Genomic DNA, 24073 nt, shown 5'->3' on the forward strand with positions numbered 1-24073 from the left:
TAACGTAATTTATAATTAACCTAATAAACAAATTACTGTGATTTCATGTAGGAAAACCTAACCTAACGTTGTAACTTAATCTAACCTCACCATGACTATACTCTAAACTAACATAACTTTACTCCAATCTAACCTAAAGTAACATAAATTTACTCTAATCTTATCTAATGTAAATTAATGTTACTCTAACCTAACCTAATCTAGTCCAATCAAACCTAACCTTATCTGTAACACAATTTCATCATTTAAAGCTTGCCTTAAATTACATCCAAAATTTAAACGCAAATAAAAGGATTTCACTGTTAGGTTAGAATAAAAATTTGAAATTTAAACAAAACTAAATAAATTTAACAATACAAGAATTTTTAATTTTCAAATTGAATTATTATTATAATTTTCTTATCAATTCTACATAACACAATATATTATTTTTCAAAGTTGCCTTCTTTGGTTTACTTCTTTTCTAAAGATATAACTTGGTACTAGGAAATATACGTTCGAGCAGAAACGTTCACGCTGAGTACAAAAATTTCCGAAACCCACCGACCCGAGAATTTGCTCGCAAAGTCTTCAATCGTAAAAGAAACTAGTCAAAACGTAAATTCCTATCGTGATAGATAAATTGAAATAGGATGTAAAAGAAATTTGTCTGTATATGTTTACTGCTTGGACATTTCATGGAACTTTCCACTAAGCGTTTCATAAAAGACTGCCAACGTGTCTGAGAATCACTGTTGCGAGGGAAATCATACCTAATTTGGAGGCGGTGAACGCGTGGGTCATCGCGTGCTATTCGCATGTACACTGCAGTGTCTCTCATTTTGCACGTAGCAATGAAACTCTTTTTTTCCAACAATTGATTATCCGTAAACATCGTTAGATTAAGTTGGTTCGTATGTAAAAAAAAAATGTTTGACTTTATCATTTGTACAGATAAAACAAACACGAAGGACGTTATCACGTATCGTAAACTTTACACGATAGGGTCTCTTTTTCCTACATCGCTATTTTCCTTAGGGAAACCTATCGTCGGTGTACGCTCAATTTTGTGAGTAACTGTATATTCGTACGTATTGCGAACGATCACTGAAAAGTGGCGCGTGGTACTCACCACGTGGCTCGTTGGAGTTGTGATGGTTGGAGTGGGGAGCGACGGCGAGCGGATAATCGGAGGAGGAGGAAGAGCTGCTCGCAAGGCGCTCCCTCTTTTTCTCTTGCTGCTCGACGAACCACGCCGCTTCCAGCAACGTTTCCAGGCTCATCCTGACGTTGCCGGTTCGCTCCACGACGAACTTTGTTCCTCTTCAAGATCCTTCGGGAGATTGAGACTCTGCGATCGGACCGTCGATTCCCGTCGCCGGCTGCCGAGGACGAAGAAGTCGAGAGTCCGTTCTCGTGTCTCAACCCTCCTCTTTTTCTGCTGCTGCCAGCCGCGGGTGGCAATCTGTGTACCAACGAAAAAACCAACGATTCTGTTATACTAAAAATGCACCAGACCACGGTGTCGATGTGGACAAAGTGGGGGAACGTAAGTAGTAACCGTCGGTTCTTAATTCGTCGACCTTGGCAAACGGCGAGTAGAAAGGTCGTAAATCGCGTAAATATGTATAGAATTGCACCGTTTTTCACGCGTTCGTATTACATCGAATACACGCTGAATACGCTATAGAATACGGTATAACGGCTTATCGACGTCACGAAAAGCGTAAACGTTACCGTGGTCAAATGGTGTATGCCACATCTTTCACGGTTGACTTTGGATTATTTAACAACTATACGATTACGTGATCGTTCTTTTTAATGTTTAGAAGTTTTTTGTTGCCCGATAATATTATTAGCTTGGCCGAATAGAACTGCAGACGGCACGGACACGACCGGTGTTTGAGTATACGTCACGTGACGTACGCGTGACGTAACGCAGTCGCGCGGGAAGCTTGATCCCCTTCCACGTACCACGTCTTCGTAATACCACACGGAGGAAATGCGCAGGCGCAACGTGCGCTTTCCTCGAGCGCAGAGCATTAGCACGCATCTCGAGCTCTGATTACTGCAAACGATCTAACATAACAGTCGAAAAAGAAAGTAAAGCACAAAATCAACTAATCTTCTTTATACCTGCAAAACACGTTTCCCGTTTCGTAGAGATTCACCAGTGAACAAAGTGTAACAACTACAAGAAGCAAATTTCGACGTATATGTATGCTAATATTGTGCTCGTTTTTAAATCAAATTCAATAAAATATTTAGTTTTTAATTAATGTGTTTATATATTAATTATAGTGAACAATGTATTTTTATTATACTAATTAAAACACTAAAACCAAAGTTCAAAAATATTATGCAAAAGTTAAAAATATTAAGAAAGTAATTCAAAAGGTATAAAGGTGCGAAGTTTAAATTAGGAACAATGAAATGTTATTTGTATTGGCGATACGTATGCTGTAATTAATTAAACGGTATATTGGAATGTAAAGTAATCTACATACACGATTTATAAGGCATCGTCGAATTAGTTTGACCGTTCTTGTATTATCGAAAACAGGAACGAGAGTCGTTACGTGGCGTTCGTACGCGCAAGAGCATATTCGCAAATGCAAGCGTGTACACACCAGTGCAAGGTAGGCTTCCTCTACATAGGGATAAGTGTAGGGGGAGAAGTCCCCCACCATTTGCCTTCGATCTCGGGTAACTAAATGCGCTTACTTAAAAATGTTCAAATTTTCAAAATTTTTATTCTTAAATCCCAAATTTAAAAATCTTCAACATTTCAAAAGATAAAAATTTTATTCTAAAAATTTGTCAAATTTTAAATTTCAAAAAAATCAAATTTATTAATCTTTAAATTTCCAAATTTGCTAATAATTTAATTTCCAAATGTTTTAATTGTAAAATTTTCGAAATTCCAAATGCTTTACTTTCTAAATTTAGAAATCCCTGAGTTTTCAAATTTTCAAATGACATTTGCAAATGACTAAATTCTTAAATTTTCACATCTTTAATTTGAAAAATTAGCGTGTTTGAAAATTTCCTAACAAAAAGTTAAAGAATGGTGGGGCATTGTACCCCTACTCGCCATTTTCCCTAGGGAAGCCTACCATACTCGCGAGTGTACAACGTAGAGAAAATCGGCCGGCGGTGTTCGAGAAATCAGCAAGCGAAGAAAAAAGGTTGACGAGACAGAGGCGGGAAAGGCGAAGCAGAGAAACGAGGTTCCGCCGCTGATTTGAAAAGTAGATATATCCCGGGCAACGTAATCGCGAAAGCGTACAACGATCGCGAGTCGGGGCACAATTGCATTCCGTGGCACGCGCAACCATGCAAAAATAGGAAAGAGGAACGATGCACTGTGGCGAGTTAGCGAAAGAGAGGCTGTAACAGTACGAAAAGCGAAGAATCGTGGCTGTAGACGGAACGAGCTCCTTAAACTGACAAAGCGACACACACGTTAGACGGGCGACGCACGCATCGTTGACCAATAGGAGGTCGCGATAACGTGACGTCATCGGCTGAAGTACCGTGCGATTGGCTGGGTCTATTATGGCACGGAAAACACGCCACGCAACCACCTATACACATGTTAATTAAATAGGCGACAGTCCTGACGAGATAATGTTCCCCGAAGACTTTTAAACGGGCGTGGTGACGCGACAAACGCATAGAAAACAATCAGGAACTTACGCGTATGCCACGATTGTATCCCGGTCACACTGAAAACACGATGAAAACCCACTTCCACGGTGGAAATCAATTTCTCGCGAGAATTTCTCCGTTTATTTACGCTGCCGAACACGCGACACACGCGGATAATCACGTAGCACTCGTCAATTTTTCAACAGCGGACGATCTCACGGCGTTTCACAGTACACGACGGTTATAACCTGATCGATCTAGCGCGTGGCAGAAACATTTTACAAGTGCTAACCACTGCGCATCAACAGCCATGCTTGCTTGGCCACGATTCACGTGTCTAGGCCCCGAGGTATGGACCAATCGGAGCGCGGCTCGTGACGTCACCTGGCTGTATCGACCAATGAACGCAGCCCATGTGACGCAGCACTCCGCTGGGCGTGTAAGAGAAGTGTCGAGCTGCTGTATATCGCTCGTTACTCGGTACACTTTTTTCGCGATTTTCTCAAGTTTTCGTCGGTACCATTACGAGATATTTAGCGAATTCGGATTTCGGAGCCAACTAATATCTTTTGCGCGTACGCTTACCTTCCGGTGGACGCCAGAACGGACGAATATCGCGACAATCGTACACAGCACACCCGACACCCGGCTCGCCCGGGCAAACACTCACTCCGATCTCGGCGGCGTCACCCTCTGCCACCTTTTGTCACGTTCCTTCTCTGTCACATGGATCGGGAGCTCTGCGCTGTTGCCACATCTACGATGTACGACCGTACATTTCATTGTTTACTTTTGCGCGCGCGCCAAAACTACGTCCCGTCAATTTTTTGAAAGGTAATTACTTGTATTTTTATTCGGTTTGTTCGCGGTTCGATCAAAGGTGTTCTCATAGACCAGTGATGGGCAGATTGAATGCCCGACTAATAGCTTTCGGGCGCCGAAGTATATGGTATATGCAGCAACGAAGCGTTAAAAATCCAAGATCTCGAATTTAAAATTTTTTTAAATTGACACCTTCAGAATTCGTAAGTTTGAAATTTAAAAACATAAAAATTAAAAACTTTGAAATTAAATAAATGATTTTCTAATTAGCGCACGCAGTTGTGCATGAAATAAAATTTTGTATCGTCAATCTAGTAAAAATTAACTTATGATCTTTTTCAATTTTGTTAATTAAAAAAACTTAATACAACTCCCGACTTTTTATCAAAAATGAATTTTTCGTATTAACAGTACATTTGAAATAAAAAAAGGAAAACAATAATTTTTGCATTTATTTGAAATGGAATTTTGACAATATTTTTTTAAAAATGAATACTTTAATGTACAAGCTATTAATGGTTGATTTTATCATGAATACATAAATACTCTGCAGAACACGTAAAAATTATTGAAATGTATTTATGATGCACTTTGCATGAACCTAACATAAATGAAAGTTTATTAAAGGTATACAAAACATAAATATTTTATAATTGACAATAAAATTTAGCTTTATTGTAAAAAGTGAAAATCATTTTTTTTTACAGAGAGATAACAAAAATATTTGATACATGTATATGCGTATGCACAAAATATGTATACTGTATATAAATAGATTGATTAAAACGTTTACATGTGTTAATTACTCGTTATTACCGTTTAAACAATGTATTAAGTTTAATTTAAACCAAATTTTTAAAATTATTCGGAAGCATATAATTATTATTTTATTATTTAAAAAAAATTAGCTCCATACAGTTTTCATATTTTATAATCTAAAACAAATTCAGCAGTACAAAATATGACTAGAATTTGCATAAATCGTATACTACAATCTACATACAGATCTTAGTAAATAATATTAGTATGGAATACATTTTTTCAACAATACAAATTTGAATGTATTTATAATTACAAGAAATTAATATTTTCAATTTGTCTACTAACTTTTTTAGATCTTGTACTGTACATATAGCCTTGACAATTCTTATATAAATTAAACTATTTTTAAATCACATTAAACTTTTTCTTCTGTACGATTTTGTTACATTTTTTACAGATCATTAAATTTTCTTTGCTGGTAATATCAAACTGAAATGATAGAACATCAAGAATATATTGTAATAATAATTAGTACAAACTTTTTTGTGTGTTGCTGATTTGTAATAAATTATACGACATTTATATACACAACTTTCGAGTATATTTTATAGAAACGTACAAACATAAGAGTCATGGAACAAAATAATTTCCTACATTTAGGTCACATTATGTTATGTTTGTACGTACTAGCACCAGCATCTATATTTCGTATATACTTGTTGTAAGTCTTATTTTCTTTTTTAGCACATGCAAAGGTTTATTTTTAAACATATTTATTGTTTTGAAAATAAGTTACTTCTTATATTGTGCTACGAAAAGAGCAAAAAATACTGTAAAGAAACACATTAACAATTTTAAATAGTTTCAAACTGTTTTGATACTTTACTGTTTTAATACTTTATCTAGACACAAAGTACACTCCAAGGGTGCGATGCTAATGATTTACAGCATACTACTAAAGACAAAAACAAAAAAAAAAAAAAAATTATCCACAATTCTGAACATTTTTTTTTAAACGTTGGATTTAGCTTACGTTTATTGAGCATCACTATACTTTAAAACAATAAATTAGACTACGTTAAAAATCCCTAAAATTGGCAACAAATTCATAAACTAAATAGTTTAACATTTGTTTTCAACAGTGTTGGATACAATTCAAAATCATGTCGTAATATCACCAATTCATTGACAAAAAAGGGAAGAATACTTTATAATCCCTGTAAAAATTGTTTAAACAATGATTCGTGCTATAATCAAAAACAAACAGAGAACTATATGTTTCACCCTTTTATATAAATTATTTTTTCATCTTTTCGTATTTGATATTTTGTTTAGATACTGTAAACGTAACTAATATAAGAATTAATAATTTTAACTAAATAATGCTTTATTAAAGCATTGGTTATCTGCTTAAATTACTAACATACAGGTGCTTGAGTTCCGTCTTTGGCGTGTTTTCAAATAGAGCAGCCCGATTTTGTCCTTCGCCTTTTTTCACCCAATGACCATAAACTCTGAATGCACAACCATCGATAACCTAAAAATAAAATAATGTACTACCTGATATCTAACGTATAAATTAATTTCATTCATTTTGTGTGATAAAGTTAGATAATACCTTTCGTAAAATTTTTATTCGGTAAGGATCGGTGCATGCCACTTGAGTCGAGAGAGGCTCTGGTGTTATGTGAAGTCGTTTAATACGAACTGCTGCACGAACACAAATGATTGCTAACTGGAATCTTTTCCTTGCATTAAACGATTTCGCTTTTAATTCCTGTACAAAGTATAACATAAGATAAAAACTTGAAAAATATTTAAATACAACATATAATCTTATATCTCTACTAAATAGTTTCCTGCAATAATAAGATTATTAAGTGTAGCAAAATGTGTATGCTATGAGTGATTAAAAAGAAATTTTAAAAATGATATGAACAATAACAGCAACTCAAAATATAAAAAGTTAAAATTATTTTGATGACTTTTACATATTATTTACAAATAGAGAACAGACAATGAGCAAAAAGCTAACACGAAAACATATGAAGCTTTAAACATTGCACTTTCACATCGATTTTTTGTTGTAACATGCATCACATTAATGTATCGCGCTTTGTATTATTTGTATAATAAATTTAATGCTTATTATTAACATAGTTTAAATTTTAAATAACATATTAATCAGTTATGCATAATTATAACCGATACGAATAAAACTTTAGTCTTTAGACAGAGGTTTTGGTAGTGTAATATACTTAACAAAAATACAAATTAAAAACATAAAACAAAATATACACGTATCTGATTAATTTAAAACATTATTAAAAATTAAATTGTTAATTGTTACATATTTTATGAAAAAACTTACATTTAACAGAAAATAAAAAAAAGAATAAAAATAAAAGTAAAAACAATTTACCAAAGCTAACTGAGAAATCCTACTCAGACGTCGCGAATTAGTCGATAGAGAACGTTTTAGAGGAGCGATGTCTTGATCCCACAGCTGCAATTCCAACAATTTGCAATTATCATGATATTATGATCAGCTTCATCTCCTTCTCTCTTTCTTTCTTTTCAACCACTTCCAGATTAGTAACATATAACTTCTTAAATCGATATTAAACAGAAATTTGAGAAATAATGTTCGATATTTTGCGACAGCCAAAATATTTTATTGTGAGAATAAAAAAAAATGAACATATAAAGCAAACAAATAAAAAACATAAAATTATAAATATAGTACACTTTTTTTTTAAATGCATAAAGTAACGGACGTTTCAATGACATGCCGTTCTCCTGTTGTTGCCGTCTTTAATTATCATTTTAAAATTATTAACTAAAACACTTACCACTGTATGGAAAAACGAATGCTCCAGAGCATCTTTAATAGTAATTCTTTTCTTGGGGTCAACAACTAGTAACTTTCGTATCAGATCTTTTGGAGCTTCTGAAAATATAATTAAAAAGTTAAACGTTATAAAAACACTTAAACCTATAAGAGTTTGTGAAACAAAATGAAAAATTTATAATAGACAAAAAAACGTACACTCAATTATACCCTATCTATTTAGAAGAATGTGCATCATGTTCAAAGATTTGTTAATGACAACTCTTACCTTCAATATATTTTCCACATATGAAGCAGCTCGCATCAAGATGCTTTGATAGATGAATGTTCAAGATGATAATATTTTTCTGATTTTACCGTGGATTTTATTTCATGCTTGTACATCACTACTATTCAATGACAAAAGCTTCCACCTAAAATTTTAGGTCTGTGTCTTGCACAGGCTTGGAAATTTGACAAAAGTTTTGCTACTGAATATTATTTAACTAGTATTAATTATTTTGAAAATGATTATATTTATTTATTATGATATAGCATATATAATGATTTTAATTATACATAAAAGAGAAGAAAAAAGTATGTAACAAAAAATTTAACAAGTTATACATGCTTTTTATTATTAAAGCAGAATTATTTTTAACTTTTTTAAAATACTTATTTTGTTCTTTAATATTTATTTGACAAACTATAATAATTAATGCTTACAGAAATTACAACAAAACTCTGAAAATGATGCATACTAAAACATGCATTATATTAATGAAGCATACGTTTATGTTCTGAAAAATAGTATCTCCTATTCTTTAAGATATTAATACTTTGCATAATAATTTTCATTTATTTCAATGATAAGTGATATTTACCTGTTATATCTGCCCATTCTGGAGATGTAAATGAGTACTTTCCTTCCATAATATTCCTAAGCATAACCATCTGCTTTCTATGCCAGAAAGGGGGACAACCAACTAACAATGTAAACATAATTACTCCACAGGCCCATCTGAAAAAGAAATAAATATTAATATTTATTTATTATTTGTATGAATTATTTTTAATCTTACATTGCTGTGTTAATAATGTATACATATATAGGAAACATGTAAACATTAAAATTTATCAACTTACATATCCACTTCATGGCCATAGCCTTCCGCATTTTCAAACATGTTGCATTTAAGTACTTCCGGTGCAAGATATCCTGGAGTACCACAAAGATCTACAAAACAATAATTATGATTTAGTAAATAATATAACATACAACTCTTTCAATAAAATAATTACAAACCATATAATTTATCTCCTGCTTTCAACATTCTCGCAAATCCAAAATCAGTTATTTTTACATTTAAACTATCATCAAGTAATATATTTTCTGGTTTCAAATCTCTATGAACTATCCCTTGATTATGTACATGTTGAACTCCTTCGAAAACTTGTCTCATGATATACCTTGTTTTCTTCTCAGAAAGAGTAACAACAGACGTGAGGTAGTCAAATAGTTCTCCATTTTTACAAATTTCAAATATTAAAAATATGAATGTATTGGACTCGAAGACGTCATGTAATTCAACTAGAAAACAAAAGATACGTGTTATTCTCCAAACAATTGTAATATATTACAGTGTACAGAGTAAATAAATGTAAGTCTTTATGCATTGAAAGGTGTATTACAAAACTTACTAATATAAGGATGGCCAGCTACCCTACGAAGAATATGCACTTCTTGTAACGTGGCATCTTTCATAGTATGACCATCCTCGTTAGTTTCATTACTAATATCTATGATTTTAGCGGCATATTCTATACCTGTTTCTTTTTCTATACATCTTCTTACAGTGGAAGATATTCCTCTGTAAATGTCAAAGCATCATTTAGTTTGTGACAAATACTAATCCAATATTCATTAAACTAAAAATTACTAATTTCCTTAGTAAAGTCAAATAGCTTTAAATTCATTAATTTTTTAAAACAGCAGTGAATGTTGTCATCGTTTGTTGATTCATAAGCAGTACAGGTTTTGTGTTTGATTATTGCTAAATATAAACATTTGTTGAATAACAATTTTTGTACGTCAATGCAACTTAACCTGTATGTAACCTGCTGTGTATATCAAATTATCCTTTCGAAATTCTTCCGACTTTATTTCATTAATATATAACAAACTATCGAATATTTAATTTCATCAAATTATATAATTGTACAGGTTAGTTTGTGTATGTGTAAGGCTATGAATTCCTCGATTCGTTCATTGTGATTGCAATACACCAAGATCTAATAATATAAACACGAACATATCTATCATAGAAGCATATTCTTCGAACAAATAAAAATAGTACGCTACGTTTCTTTTTTTCTTTAAATATCACTGACGAACCTTCCAAGGATTTCTTTGGGTTCGTATTTCGCATAAAATCCCTTCGCTGCATCTTTGTCCGGCAAGAGGTCGTCTCCTTCGTCTTTTGCCATTTTACGCGCAATACTTTCATCTGAATCACATTAAAAGCCACCGTACAGACAGCACATGTTCCTTTAATTTCAAAGGAACAAATTCGAGCAGGCAGTATTATTTTCACACGATTCAATCGTCATAATACGTTTCGTTACAAATCGTCGCGTTAAACACCCGCTACATTCTAAGGAACACTAACGACAAAAAAATCACTGATCGACGTATCCTGATAATGGCCACAATAGATCTACGGGGAGACAAAAAAAACACGTGAACACATAAGCCCTCTAAGAGGAACAATGGCGATAGTCAATATAAAATAACGAACGAAGAGGACTCTGACGGAGGAACGAGGAAAACGCGAACTTCGTCGAGCACGTTAGAGAAAACAGACCTGCGATAAATAGCAAGCTATTATCAAACTAAAATTGCTGCCCGAAGGTGTACATATATCATGCAAGTTCACCTATACTTCACGATTCACGCGAACATCATGTGACTTTAGCTGTTTAGATACTATTTTAAATCGAATAAATCGCATTCGGGCTGCCGTGTGAGTGTCAAGTTATTCACCCGCGCAAGGGTGGCATTTCGAGTCTAAATATTATAAAACTCATTTTTATTGGAATATATTGTATAATTACTCGTTATATAGCCTTGCATTATATCGCCATGTGACAGTTTCACGTTTTATCACTACTTTTTTCCTAGGTTTTTTCCTAGGCATTAGTTTTTCCTAGGTTCTCTTAAAGACATGCTACTTCCTTTATAGTCGAAGTCGACTGGTTCCAGTTATGCAAATATTTGAAAAAAATGCATGTTCACAGAATTCAATGAACGTTCAAAGGAATGTTCATAGCTTACAGAAAGATTGAAGTACATGCAGGGTGTGAATAAAAGAGTCATAATATATCCTTAACAATCTTTTTCAAGTGGGATCTCCACGGATAATATTTTCTCCACCTCCTATAATTAGGCTCATTTTATATATGAAAAATGCAAGAGATAAATAAAAGTGAATTTGCGTGATATTCTGTTATAAATATTACAACAAATAAAGTAGCAGTTCCCGTTTCACATTCCTGAATTTCATAAAATCACGTTATCCTCGAGCATACGTATCTAAAAAACAAGAAACGTTTTATGCGTATTACTAACATATTCATATACACAGAACACGAATATAAATAGAAACTACCGCTAGCTCGTTTGTTCCTCGTAGTCTTGCTCTTAATGTTAAGCGCTATTGTTCCGCTCAGATGATGCATCCATTCCTTTAACACATTTTAACGTTGCACGTTGATGAACATTGACGGGACAAGTAACCGAAGCAAAAATACGAGGATTTGTTACATCGTTTCTTTTTGGTTTAACTAAACGGGAATAGTATATATGTATTTACGGACCACGTAGTTGTGCGAGCAAGGCCTCATTTTTGCGACATTCAATAGTGAGTTGCCTGACCGCAGCAACGTATTTCCGTTGTTGTTCTATCAGTGTGACCAGTTGGCGACTAAGAGCATCTCTTCTATTCTTCTCGTCCGCGCATCGTTTCTCTACCTACATGAAACATAATCCCTCATCAATTATAAAAACAAATATACTGTATTTCAGACACGTGGATAATCTTTTAGCGTTTATACAAGTTGCTTCAAAATTATAGCACTAACACCATTGCACAAAATATTGTATACAGGCTTTATTAATTATGATCACACTGATTTGATTTTAAATTTATTAAATTAAATTATTATGAGAATGAACTTGTTTTTGTGGAGTCTCATGTTACACCTAGCAGCTTCAAAAGCATGTATGCTTTGTGTATATAACATGTTTTAATTGTTTTTTTTTTATAAAATATATTAGTGAACTTTGCTTAACTTTGAAACAGCATGTTCATTGTTAGTCCACGTTATAAAGAAGAACATGCACAAAAGAAAAACGTTTCTTACCTTCGCTTTGTTGCGCTTCACTCCAGCAACGATCGCTTCGAACTGTTTGAGAAATTGTTCCTTGCCACTCGTCGATGCCATTGCTCTGACGAAAGAAAACATGAAAATAACAAACACGTCTTATCGATAAACAACAAATATAAACATAAAGTTTACGAATTTCTTACTCGTTATAATTATCTTGTATGGAGTTTAATAACGATAATTCCTTACTTATATAAAGTTTCGTGTCGTCGAGGGTATTGTATAGAGTATAATATTGTTTCGTTTCTTTGTGTTTTGCCGAAACTGTAATTTGAATAATAATTTAGTCAAAACAGATAATGAAGTAACGTTGCGTAAAAATCCAGCGGACCTTGATTATACAGCTCCATAAATCGTCTTTGATATTGCGTAAGTTCAGAACGTCCTGGAACATCGTCCAACTGCCTGGTTAACGAAGCAATCGCCCTATTTTTCTTGGCCAGTTGTAATCTGGCTTTTGTAACAGCCTCTTTCTGTTTTTCGTATTCTATTAAACGATCCTCTTCCTCTTCTGAGGTTCCGCTTTCAATTTCTTGTAGTTTACCCCGCAGAAGATTTAAGTGAGACTTGCATTGTTCTCGAAAACTGTGCTCCTGTTCCTTCAAACCGTCGTGTACTAACAGAAGCTCTTTCAAACGTTTGTAAATGCTAACAAAGAATTAAAAATTCTTTTAATTTAAATATCGAGACTTCTATATCGAAAAAAAGTAAAGGAATAAGTGCCTGTCGTTTTCGTTGATTCCCATTTCCTGTGCCTTCTTTAACGAAGACTCGATAGCCTGTCGCTTTGCGCGAGATTCGTTCAATTTCTCAGTCGATTCTGCGAGTTTAGCGGCTAAACCTTCTTTCTCTTTTGTCAACTTCCGTATCCTGTTTTGCAGCGCTGCCTTTTGTTTCTCTAGTGCGATTAGTGCTGAACTAGAGCTTTTATTTTCCTGTGTTCAACAATTTATTAAGTAAAGTTGCGTGTTTAATAAACAGAACTTTGACTTAGAGATAAATTTACCTCTGTTTCAGAAATCGACATGGTTGCATACTTTTCGACTGCCCTGGCAATCTCTTGCGCTTGAATACCAACGATATTTCCTACTGCCGTTACATTTAAGCGGGCCTACATAAGTTACATAAAGTTAATGTTTTAAAATTTAATGTTGTATTGTTAATGTTTTACGTTTATTAAATATATCTGCTTACCGAACTTTCTTCTATGGCAGTCAGGTTTCCAGCTACTTGTTCAGTATTTTCCTAAAAAAATAATTCTTTTTAAAATTGCATAGATAAATTAAGTTTGGACGATTGTTCCGACTCGGTATAGAGAAGGTTAAACAATAAGTCACAGTTATGCATTAAAATTTGCATTCGTATGTTGTGATTAGGTTGCAATAATAAAGTGTTGTATTAAAAGTAAAGTATGCAACTATTTCTTAAAGCATGCGTTATTTTTCCGTTAAAAGAAAATAAATTTTAGTTAAAATATTCTTGCAATACCGAATAGTTTGCAAGATAATTGCGTGTTTCACTTCAAACGAGACATCCTGTATATCACGTAAAAAATATATTTTAAAAAACATATTTGACTACATTTTATTTTCACCTTTTCTTTTAGTTCTTCTTTATTACCATCTTCTTTAGCATCCTCAGCCGATGCAGTTTCGGTTGATGCTGCAGTAATGTTTATAGAATATAAAGGTGCTTCATATTCTAAAACCGTTCCAAGAAATCTAGTAGATTCATCTCTGGTAGAACCGCCTTTATGTTTAAAAAGGCGCCGAGGTTCATATGATTTCTAAAAAAATTTTAACTATCAGAAATATTTACTTAAAAATTTGATTTCCAACAATGTTGCTTACTTTAACCAACTGAATATTTTTTATGAGATTCTCTTTAACCGCTTTTGCTGTACCTGCGTCTTCGACAAACGAATGCTTTTTATGAAATTGATTTAGAGCAAACGATCGTACAAAATCGGCTGTTTCTTCTCGCGTTTCCATCGAGCGTTTCACCAGCCACTAAAATTTATAAGATTATTCAAATAGTTTCCAGACATATGATTTTTAAAAATTGAATTAAAAAAAAGATTCCCAAAGAATTATTAAAATTAATGGATTTATTGAAACCCGTCGCAGAAATCATAAATTGGAAATAAAATTTATTTACCTGAATAATAGGAAAGATATGAATGCAGTCTAAGCCTTGAATCTGATGCGGTTCTATTCGGTATGGACAATTCATTTTAGGTAACATGGCGACTATTTTTTCAGTCAGGGATCTAAAAAATATTAGTGTGCATTAATACTGATATTTTATACGGAATATTAATTGTTTTAAATAACGTTTGTGTGTACTTACATTTTTTGACCTATCGTAAGATTTTCACGAAACAATAAATCAATATCTACGTCGAAATTACAGGATTCTATGCACCAAGTCATCCCACCGATTACCTAAAAATATTAATAATTTAGTACAATTGTTTATAAAAAAAATATATACACATTAAGTCGAAATTAGAATATAATCCAAATAAAAATTGTCATAATTTATTTTATATATGTAAAAGAAAACAATTTAGGATTTTTGAAAATGAACCTAATATGTACCTTATCAAAATTCGATAACCCTCTTATTCGAGCACGAAAATACCCTGCTGCCCACAGCAGGTCAATAATGTCTTGAAACCTTTTCGTTTGTTCCTCATCTTCGCGCACATCAGCCTGAAAAAATTTTACAATACATTTTTAATTACGTCGTGTTCTATTTCAAATCAAATTTCCCGCCATTCGTTTACGAGCAGTGTAAGGAATGTACGTCAGTGGGCCGATAATGATTTGAAAATGTAATTGATATCGCTTGCATATCGGAACAAATAAAATTACAACTCGTAAATAGAAAGTTGATAAATTTCAATGCAAATATTGACGTCACACGAGAGATATTTTGTTTTGAGAAAGAAAGAAATGTACAAGAGTAAACTGTGAAAGAAAAGAAGACAAGGAACGTGGAACTGACAATGGAAACGATGAAACCTGGAACATACAGTGGAAAGTTCAGCGGTACATGCTGTTATTGACATATTTGTATCAAAACGATATTGTAAATAAACGAGCAAAATGTCAAGATTCATTGCTTCTGACCCATGAATTTTAACTGTTAATTTATTAGTTTATCGGAATCTTTAATTATCGAGAACGTACCTCAGTTGTTTCGGAGCTTCGCAATAATTTTTTTGGCACGTCGTTTAACATGTTTACATACGACGAATTTCTAAATTAAAGCGATTAAAATTTTGAATTTATAAGAAATTATTAATACATTTGACGGTATTCGAGTGGTATGTCACTCTATCACTTGACATTGTCGATTAGCGCTGTAGTTTCAGCCATTTTATTTCTGTCACGCCCCGCTTCAAGCCGCGTTTCTATATCAGTAAATGGCTCCAATTTTTAAATTCTTTTTAGGTGGAGATTAATGTAAAACTTAATTTATATACATATTTATAGATACACAACTATTTTCAAGGTACGTGTAGCTTTTATATTTTATCATTGAATCAATTTTAAAGTGATATTACTTTGTGCATTAAATTTTTGTAAATAGTGATTTATAATAGAATTTTACATGCAATGTTGTAAATGTAATTAAAATATTGTTGCAGTTTAAATTGAAACAAGATACGAGAAACAGCAGTTTGTGGAAAAATACGCTATTTAAATAGGTGGAAATATTTTGACAGGTTCTTACATTTTTTATATTTATGCGCGCGCTTTTTGAAAACAGTACCGCTGCTTCCATCTGTGAATAGGAATATGGCGGTATTCCGAAGTTTCTTTTGAATGATTTAAAATTTATTACAGCTCGATAAAATCGAAATCATTCTAATGTTAATTATTCTATCATTGCGATGTAATTTGATGAAAATTATAGTCAATTAAGCCAATAAAATAAATATTAATTGAATTTTTTCGAAAATCGAACATGTGGCGCCATCTCTCCGGCGAACAAGGTGAACTACACACTTTTGAAACAGTATTTTCATTAGTTCCCGTCTTCCACCACTAGATGGCTGAAAACTTGAAATAAAGATTTAATTCACTTTCGGGAATTTACCGCTAGATGACTGCAGCATTTTAGTTCCAAAACATATTATTTTTCAATTATCTTCATTAACTCTTTATGCAAACTTTGATGTCATTATTTCCAGCACATTGTGGCCGTACGTCCAATTTTCTCTTACGAAGCTACAATTATCTATTTTGTGAAAAAGTGCAATTTTCTGCTGTCGCAACTTTATTGTTCTCCAGCAGATGACGTTTATAGTACTTTTCTCAAAATAAATATTCATAGAAAATTAAACAAAATAAATGAAAAATGCTTTCATAAGAAACTTTAGAATGACAGAGTTAATAAATAAAAATAATTCGGTTATGAAAAAGTAGTAAATGTTTATGGTAACCAAAGTAGAGTGGTTAGTGCACCCCTTTGAACTGAGGGGTGCAATTATGAAGAGGATAAATACAAATGATTTACTGAACAATTTTAATATGTAAATCTAAAATAAATGTTGGATAGATTAGTTTAAAATAAATTTGTATAGCAAAACTTTTAATTAGTTCAACTTTTTAGATATTGGGTTGCAAGGGGTAAATAAAGAGATGGTGTTGTATTGCATTTTAGTTGTAGACTATGATATACATTTAGTTATAAAATTTTAACCTGATAATCGCATGTAATGTTAATATTATGGTAGACAGCAATGGTCAGAATTACAAATTAAATATATTAAAATATATAAAGATATAAAGATACATTTTGAGTGATATTAATACAGAAAATTAATGTAGTAGCTTGCTATAGTGCACATAGAAAATTAATATAAAAATTTATGCAAATAGCAAACGAATACAGTTTACTACATTACCAATACAGCAAATTGAAAGTCCAAAATTTGAAAACTGAAAACTATTTTCAATAATGAGTTCCGACATGTTTTAGAGAGCAAACATCGCGTATCCGAACAAATGAAACCGGATGCACTCGGTTGCGAAATAGAAGAATCGTTCAAAACGAAGTAAAACAGAAGTAACTGTTTAAATCGTTTCGCTCGCGGTTTTCTTTTCCGCTCGAAGCGAGAGCTCGAGCGTATAACGGGGCATACTTTCCCGTAGGATTTTTTCCCCCGGTTATTACAGCCGGACTAGCATCGCTCGACAGCAAGGTCGCGTTGTCGAAGGTTATTCGAGAAGGTCGATGACCCACCCCCCGACAATGTCATCGATCCCATGAGGAAACCCCGTGTAACCCTTCGAAACAGAAAGTTCTAAAAAGAAAAAAAAAAGTTGGATAAAATTAACCTTCGAAACTCCACCTTTATTAAACTCACGAAAGTCTACTTCTTACAATTATACATACATATTATTTCAATGAAGATTATTAAGGTATTAACCTTCTCCAAACTCCACCTTCCTCAAACTCACAAAAGAAAGTCTACTTCTTACAATTATACATACATATTATTTCCATAAAGATTATGAAAATATTTCAATGAAGATTTCGCAAAAGAAACGTCCATGTATATATGCACTGAAACAAAGTTGAATTAAAAAGAAATACATCACGAAGTCAACATGAAAATTTCTTTTTCAATATGTAAACAGAGAGTTTCACTGAATCGTTCGTTTAAAATATGTTCGTTAAAAAGGGAGAGCTTAAGGTATTGCAACTTTGTATTTATCATGGAATATACGAGGCGTAAAACGCTTAACGGTCAGTTTGAAGATCTCGCGAATCACGGTTCGAACGGAAAGTCGTCCAATTAAAACTCATTATAAATCGAGCGTTCACGCCACGCTAATTAACTTTACGTCGCTGTGCCGGTCTAGCATTTTTGTAAAAACCGCAAACGTAACAAATTGGTCCACGATGCGAGACGACTGCGAGTCGTTTTACATAACAGCTTGTCTGATTTTATGAAAATTATCTGCTTTATCGTTTCGGAAGTCAGATATGTTTCAGAAGGAAAACAAGGTTCTAATGAACGATGTTGCAAAATTCGATCAATGAGTGCTAAATCGTCAGTCAGTTACAGGGAAGATGTACAATTGCTATTTATTAAATGATTTTTTACAGACAATATATGTATGGTACGTGTAGAAAGTATTAGTACATCAATCAGTTACAAGACATTGTACAATTGTTACTTATTAAATTATTTTTTACAAGCAATATATATATGATAAGTGTAGAAAGTATTAGTACATCAATCAGTTACAAGACATTGTACAATTCTTATTTATTAAATGATTTTTTACAAACAATATATATATGATAAGTGTAGAAAGTATTAGTACATCAATCAGTTACAAGACATTGTACAATTCTTATTTATTAAATGATTTTTTACAAGCAATATATATATGATAAGTGTAGAAAATATTAGTATATCAATCAGTTACAAGACATTGTACAATTCTTATTTATTAAATGATTTTTTACAAGCAATATATATATGATAAGTGTAGAAAGTATTAGTACATCAATCAGTTACAAGACATTGTACAATTGTTATTTATTAAATGATTTTTTACAAACAATATACATATGGTGAATATAGAAAGTATTAGTACATCAGTCAGTTACAAGTAAGACATTATACAATTGTCATTTATTAAATATTTTTTTATAAACAATGAGCATGTGCATATTCTGCAAATCTCTAAAATAGGTACAGCAAAAAAATTATTTACACAACTTGCAAAATTAACAAGAAGAAAAAGTCAAAATTACTATCCAACCAATAAATATACAAACAACTCTTAAATCTTAAAAAGTTCATTGAAGGAATATAATTTAAATTAATTTGATATAAAAAAATTGATTGTCCATATACATTAACAATAACATAAGTCATTTTGTTTAAAAAAATAAATTTCAAATGAAACAATTTCCAAATTGAATAAATAGTTCCTAAGTCATACAATTTGAACATCATCAAAGTCGGTAAATAAAGATAACCGCAAGACCGAGGAAACAAAGTAGAAAGAGGTTGTAAAATTCATTAGATCCGATCAATGGAGCTTAATTAGTTTCACGTACACGGACGTCTCACACGTGCTGGCTGCGTACAGCGAGTCGAGGTGAAGCGAGGTCGATGGAAAGTGGCATAATCGCGGATGTGGATCGGTTCAAGGAGAGCAGAAGAGGAGATCCTTTACCTTACTTATGTAACGAACGGTCGCTGTGTGTCTCGTGTCTTCGACCGCGTCCCGAACACACCAGACTCTCCCGGCAGCCTCTTTCTCTCTCTCTCTTTCTCGCTCTCTCCCTTCCTCTCGATCTTACCGCCCCTGACCTCCCTGATCCATCGACGTGCTTCCTGTGACCGGTGTCCCTGAAAATCCCTCGTTCTTATTGGGTCGATGTCGCTCAGCACCCTTTCTCCTTTAGACACCTCTTTTACAATTGTTTCTGATCGATGATACCGATTGGGCGTGACGGGTATGCAATGCGAGGCGATATAATAAGTGGTGGTTTAATCGGAGACGATATGCGGCGATGTACAATGAGGGGCGATATAATGCGTTGGATATACGGTGTGAGGCGATATAACGCGTGGAAGGTTTAATTAGGGATGATATGCAGTAATGTACAATGTAAGGCGATATAACACGCTGGATATACGGTGTAAGGCGATATAACGCGTGGAGGGTTTAATTGAGGACGATATGCAGCGATGTACAATGAGGGGTGATGTAACGCGTTAGATATACGGTGTAAGGCGATATAGCGCGTTGGATATACGATGTGAGGCGATATAACACGCTGGATATACGGTGTGAGGCGATATAACGCGTGGAGGGTTTAATTGAGGACGATATGCAGCGATGTACAATGAGGGGCAATACAACGCGTTAGATATACGGTGTGAGGCGATATAACGCATTGGATATACAAGGTGTGGTGATACAACACGATGGTTACACGATTCACCACTGTGTTTCTATGCTTAACTCAATATGGATTTCTAAATCACTATAAATCACTGTAAATCTTCTTAAATCCCTGATATTTAAATTCCTGGTCCTAGATCTCTATAATCTTGCATTCCTTGATTCCTAGATCTCTGTTCCGTGTCCCTATATCCCTAGATCTTTGTAGTCCTGTATCTCTATATCCCTAGATGTCTATAGTCCTGTATCCTTATATCCCTAGATCCCCATAATCTTGCATTTCTTGATCCCTAGATCTCTATAATCCCGAGTCCCTATATCCCTAGATCTCCATAATTTTGCATTCCTTGATCCCTAGATTTCTATAATCCCGAGTCCCTATATCCCTAGATCTCTATAGTCCTGCATCCTTATATCCCCAGATTTCTATAGTCCTGCATCTTTATATCCCTAGATCTCCATAATCTTGCATTCCTTGATCCCTAGATCTCTATAATCCCGTGTCCCTATATGCCTAGATCTCTACAGTCCTGTATCCCTATATCCCTAGATCTCTACAGTCCTATATCCCTAGATCTCTACAGTCCTGTATCCCTATATCCCCATAACCATATACCCACCATTCCCTATACTTCAGGTATCCCCATAATCCCACATTCCCATACATGACACAGTGATTCTTCGTCCGTCGACATCTTTTGTTCACCCTTCGTCTTGTTTTCCGTTCGATGGGTTTTTTATGCTTTGCCGTCAATGACTAAGCAGTTTGTGCGCACGTTTAGTCCGTGGACCGGGATTCTCGAAAAGAATACATCATTCCGCGATGACGCGACTCCGCTTCCTGAACTGCCACGAATTCCTCTTCGAGCCTAAAATCAGAAATACTCTTCTGAATATCGTGATTGCATAACAATCGCAAAATGAATAATCTTTGCGTCTCGATACTTGACAAATCTGTCACTCGTTATGGCCTGACATAAAAATTCAACGTTTCCGACGATCGTTCGCAATTAGCAATAATTTTTCAACGACGTATATATACGTCATTCGAGAGGGTTAAGGGCTTGAAATTGATTGGTCGTAAAGGGCCAGCAAACATTCGAGGGCCCACTGAAGATACCCCGGAGACACGAGTAGTTTCGTTACTCTCCTCTTTTTCCCTTGGATTTTTTTTTAATTATACGCCGAACAAGCTCGCAAGCTCGGTTAGAGAAAGGAGAAGATCGGATTTAACGAGCGATCGTAAAAGTCCGAAACGCAAAGTTCGTCGAGGTATTATTCCCGTGGTGTTGCGGCGATTTCGACACCGAAAACGGAGGCCGTTGTTGTCGGAGGTCGTTCGTCGGTTCAACGTTCGGGCCGTTTACCTGCCCGTCCGTCCACTTCACCGTCCAATCGTTGGCCATTGACATTCCGCCATGTGGCGTATTACCATTTCTTCCGCGACCGTAAGTATATATTTATAGCTGCTCGACGAAATTTTTCAAACATCGAATCCACTTGTTACTTCATTTTTTACACATAGGACACGTTTTAGAAAAGGGACAGTATGCCCATCATAAGTAGATCGTAAGTAGATTACATTTTTGATGATTGTTCTTAATATGCTGACTGTCATGATCATATGTGGACGACATATGTGAATATGTTCATATGTGAACACATTCACATGTGATCATATGTGGATATGATCACACACTCAGTTAAATTAATTATTTCCAGGACAATATGATAGGTCTCGTATGTGGATGGCATGTGTGAATATACTCATATGTGAACACATTCATATGTGATCATATGTGGATGTGATCACACATTCAGTTAAATTAATTATTTATAGGACAAGATGATGGGTCTCGTATGTGGATGGCGTATGTGAATATACTCATATGTGAACACATTCATATGTGATCATATGTGAATAAGATTATATGTGGATGTGATCACACATTCAGTTAAATTAACTATTTCTAGGACAAGATGATAGGTGTCGTATGTGGATGGCGTATGTGAATATACTCATATGTGAACACATTCACATGTGATCATATGTGGCTTTGATCATACATTCAGTTAAATTAATTATTTATAGAACAACATGATAGGATCTGGTTCTTATAGTTGAAACACTGATGCGCACTGAAGAAATTGATTTAGTTTATTTATTATATATTATTGATTTCGATTATTTATTTAACTGGTGACAACTCATAGCTAAAATTGTCTATCAACATCAGTAAACTTACAGCGTGTTTCGCTACAAACATCATTTTTCTGATCAAAGTGATAACTTTCAAAGATCCCATACACATCCAGACCAAAGTACGTACAAAGACACGTAATTCTCGAAAACAACCAAGTGATTGTACACTCATGAAAACTGCAACTGTAAGAACTTGTACCTATCGAAACTTTGATCCATTTCTGAGAGGTTGCAAGAGTTCTCGAAGAACGTGTACCGACGAGTACCTTGACCCTATGAAACAGACTTCGCGTCGAGGAAAAGTGCGAAGGGAACCAATGGTGCGAGCTTAATCCGGGTCGTGCTACCTTGTCCGTCGACTTTCCGCGAGTCGAGAGGGAGTTCGATACACGAGGAGAAAAAGGAAGAACAGTGGAGTTACTCCGAAAACTTCAACCCTTCGAGAACTGTGCTCAAACTCCAACCCTCCTAAGTCTACAATCGCTGCACGAACTGGGTGACTCACGAACTTTGGAAGGTTCCAGAAATTCTTGTGAAATGGTCTTAAATAATTCGATTATGCTGTAATTTAATTGGGGGATGATAGCTGTGTTTGAGAGATGTGAACCATGGATGCATATTTTAAGGTTGATGGAGTTTGTACAGTGAATTCTTGTACAAGCATTAAGGTCGGGGGGTTATCAAGGGTTCAAAGGGTTATCAAGGATTATGGAGGGTTATCAAGGATTATGGAGGGTTATCAAGAATTATGTAGGGTTATCAAGGGTTATTTGACAGTGTTAAGGTTCTAAAGAGATGTCAAATTTCGCAGGACCCAAAAGAGAGTCAGCCCAGTCGCCAAAACAGAACTAAGCCCAAAGGTGCCAAAAGAGAACTAAGCAAACAGAATTAAGCAAATAATTGTGTAGGTTAACTCGCAGATAATCAATCGACTTAAAGAATCCAAATAACTCAGTGGCTCGATCCAAGAACGTCGGAAGGGGATGAGAATACCAAAGAAGGAGAAAAGCCATGGTGGGGAATAGACAGGAACGTGGAGGTGGTAGGACACGGCAGACGGAAAGAAACGAAACGTTCGAGGCTGGATAGAAGAGGACGAGGGTAGAGGTGACAGAAAGAAGGGACGAAGAGAAGGGTAGAGGGTGGGGGAAACGAACGAAGGCAAGTCGAACGAAGACACAAGTTCATATCCAAGGAGATGTGGGACGATGGCCCGGAGTAACCTCCATCAAGGATGGACTTCCATCCACCGCCGGGACGCACTATACACATCCATACCTTTCCTCGACGGTTATGCGAGCCTGGATAATCATCCTGTAGCGAACGGCCCCGATCCTGCTTAACCCTTTAAGTGCCCCGAACGTGATCACGCATACTACGATACCGGTAGCATTTCAGTGTTTACTGTCTGCTCTGATTGAGAGCAGTTTTTGG

General features: G+C 34.5%; 4 protein-coding genes and 1 long non-coding RNA gene across 8 annotated transcripts in view; 1 reads left to right on the forward strand and 4 right to left on the reverse strand.

Annotated features, from left to right (window-relative positions):
* Window positions 1–1262, reverse strand: part of LOC100876773 (uncharacterized) — a 47704-nt gene extending 46442 nt beyond the window's left edge. The window contains exon 1 of the mRNA XM_076541992.1: window positions 1112–1262. Coding sequence (XP_076398107.1) covers window positions 1112–1262 — 151 coding nt within the window. The remainder of the gene's footprint in view (window positions 1–1111) is intronic.
* Window positions 1263–1393: 131 nt separating this feature from the next.
* LOC143266597 (uncharacterized) lies at window positions 1394–14060 on the forward strand. The gene is made up of 2 exons (XR_013041549.1): window positions 1394–1528; window positions 13508–14060. It is a non-coding gene; the product is annotated as an uncharacterized LOC143266597 (long non-coding RNA).
* PhKgamma (phosphorylase kinase gamma) lies at window positions 5793–10876 on the reverse strand. Of its 3 annotated transcripts, XM_012281825.2 has the most exons (9): window positions 10440–10833; window positions 9746–9915; window positions 9351–9635; window positions 9191–9281; window positions 8929–9065; window positions 8067–8164; window positions 7637–7720; window positions 6833–6991; window positions 5793–6751 (listed from the first exon to the last, which is right to left on the reverse strand). In XM_012281825.2, the coding sequence occupies exons 1-9, from the start codon at window positions 10529–10531 to the stop codon at window positions 6617–6619; spliced, it is 1251 nt and encodes a 416-aa protein (XP_012137215.1). In that variant the 5' UTR covers window positions 10532–10833; the 3' UTR covers window positions 5793–6616. The 3 variants fall into 3 exon arrangements, with proteins under 3 accessions (XP_012137215.1, XP_076398111.1, XP_012137284.1); XM_076541996.1 differs by lacking the exon at window positions 9746–9915 and having other exon boundaries at window positions 10440–10876; XM_012281894.2 differs by lacking the exon at window positions 7637–7720 and having other exon boundaries at window positions 10440–10852.
* fidipidine (coiled-coil domain-containing protein 93) lies at window positions 11425–15877 on the reverse strand. Of its 2 annotated transcripts, XM_003699161.3 has the most exons (15): window positions 15685–15877; window positions 15091–15204; window positions 14840–14934; window positions 14648–14759; window positions 14341–14499; window positions 14085–14276; window positions 13685–13735; window positions 13497–13601; window positions 13214–13425; window positions 12822–13138; window positions 12634–12754; window positions 12467–12551; window positions 11921–12074; window positions 11713–11788; window positions 11425–11636 (listed from the first exon to the last, which is right to left on the reverse strand). In XM_003699161.3, the coding sequence occupies exons 1-14, from the start codon at window positions 15733–15735 to the stop codon at window positions 11751–11753; spliced, it is 1806 nt and encodes a 601-aa protein (XP_003699209.1). In that variant the 5' UTR covers window positions 15736–15877; the 3' UTR covers window positions 11425–11636; window positions 11713–11750. The 2 variants fall into 2 exon arrangements, with proteins under 2 accessions (XP_003699209.1, XP_012137566.1); XM_012282176.2 differs by lacking the exon at window positions 11713–11788.
* A 3416-nt stretch (window positions 15878–19293) lies between these two features.
* Window positions 19294–24073, reverse strand: part of LOC100877269 (protein FAM76A) — an 81137-nt gene continuing 76357 nt past the window's right edge. Inside the window, exon 7 of the mRNA XM_076542000.1 lies at window positions 19294–21305. The gene's annotated coding sequence lies outside the window, so the exon portion shown is untranslated. The remainder of the gene's footprint in view (window positions 21306–24073) is intronic.

The sequence above is a fragment of the Megachile rotundata genome, chromosome 2, assembly GCF_050947335.1.
Source record: "Megachile rotundata isolate GNS110a chromosome 2, iyMegRotu1, whole genome shotgun sequence".
In the NCBI taxonomy this organism is placed as follows: Eukaryota; Metazoa; Arthropoda; class Insecta; order Hymenoptera; family Megachilidae; genus Megachile; species Megachile rotundata.

Bases quoted from the DNA above. Each gene is read 5' to 3' on its own strand.
- PhKgamma (XM_012281825.2), bottom strand. From the start codon at position 10,531: ATGGCAAAAGACGAAGGAGACGACCTCTTGCCGGACAAAGATGCAGCG. The intron at 9,636-9,745 runs GTAAGTTTTGTA...TTTGTTTTCTAG, and splicing joins AGCTGGCCATCCTTATATTA to TTGAATTACATGACGTCTTC. The intron at 9,066-9,190 runs GTAAGTTGATAA...TTTCTTTTTCAG, and splicing joins TATGGCCATGAAGTGGATAT to ATGGGCCTGTGGAGTAATTA.
- fidipidine (XM_003699161.3), bottom strand. From the start codon at position 15,735: ATGTTAAACGACGTGCCAAAAAAATTATTGCGAAGCTCCGAAACAACT. The intron at 14,277-14,340 runs GTAAGCAACATT...AAATTTTTTTAG, and splicing joins AAAATATTCAGTTGGTTAAA to AAATCATATGAACCTCGGCG. The intron at 13,139-13,213 runs GCACTTATTCCT...ATTCTTTGTTAG, and splicing joins GGAATCAACGAAAACGACAG to CATTTACAAACGTTTGAAAG.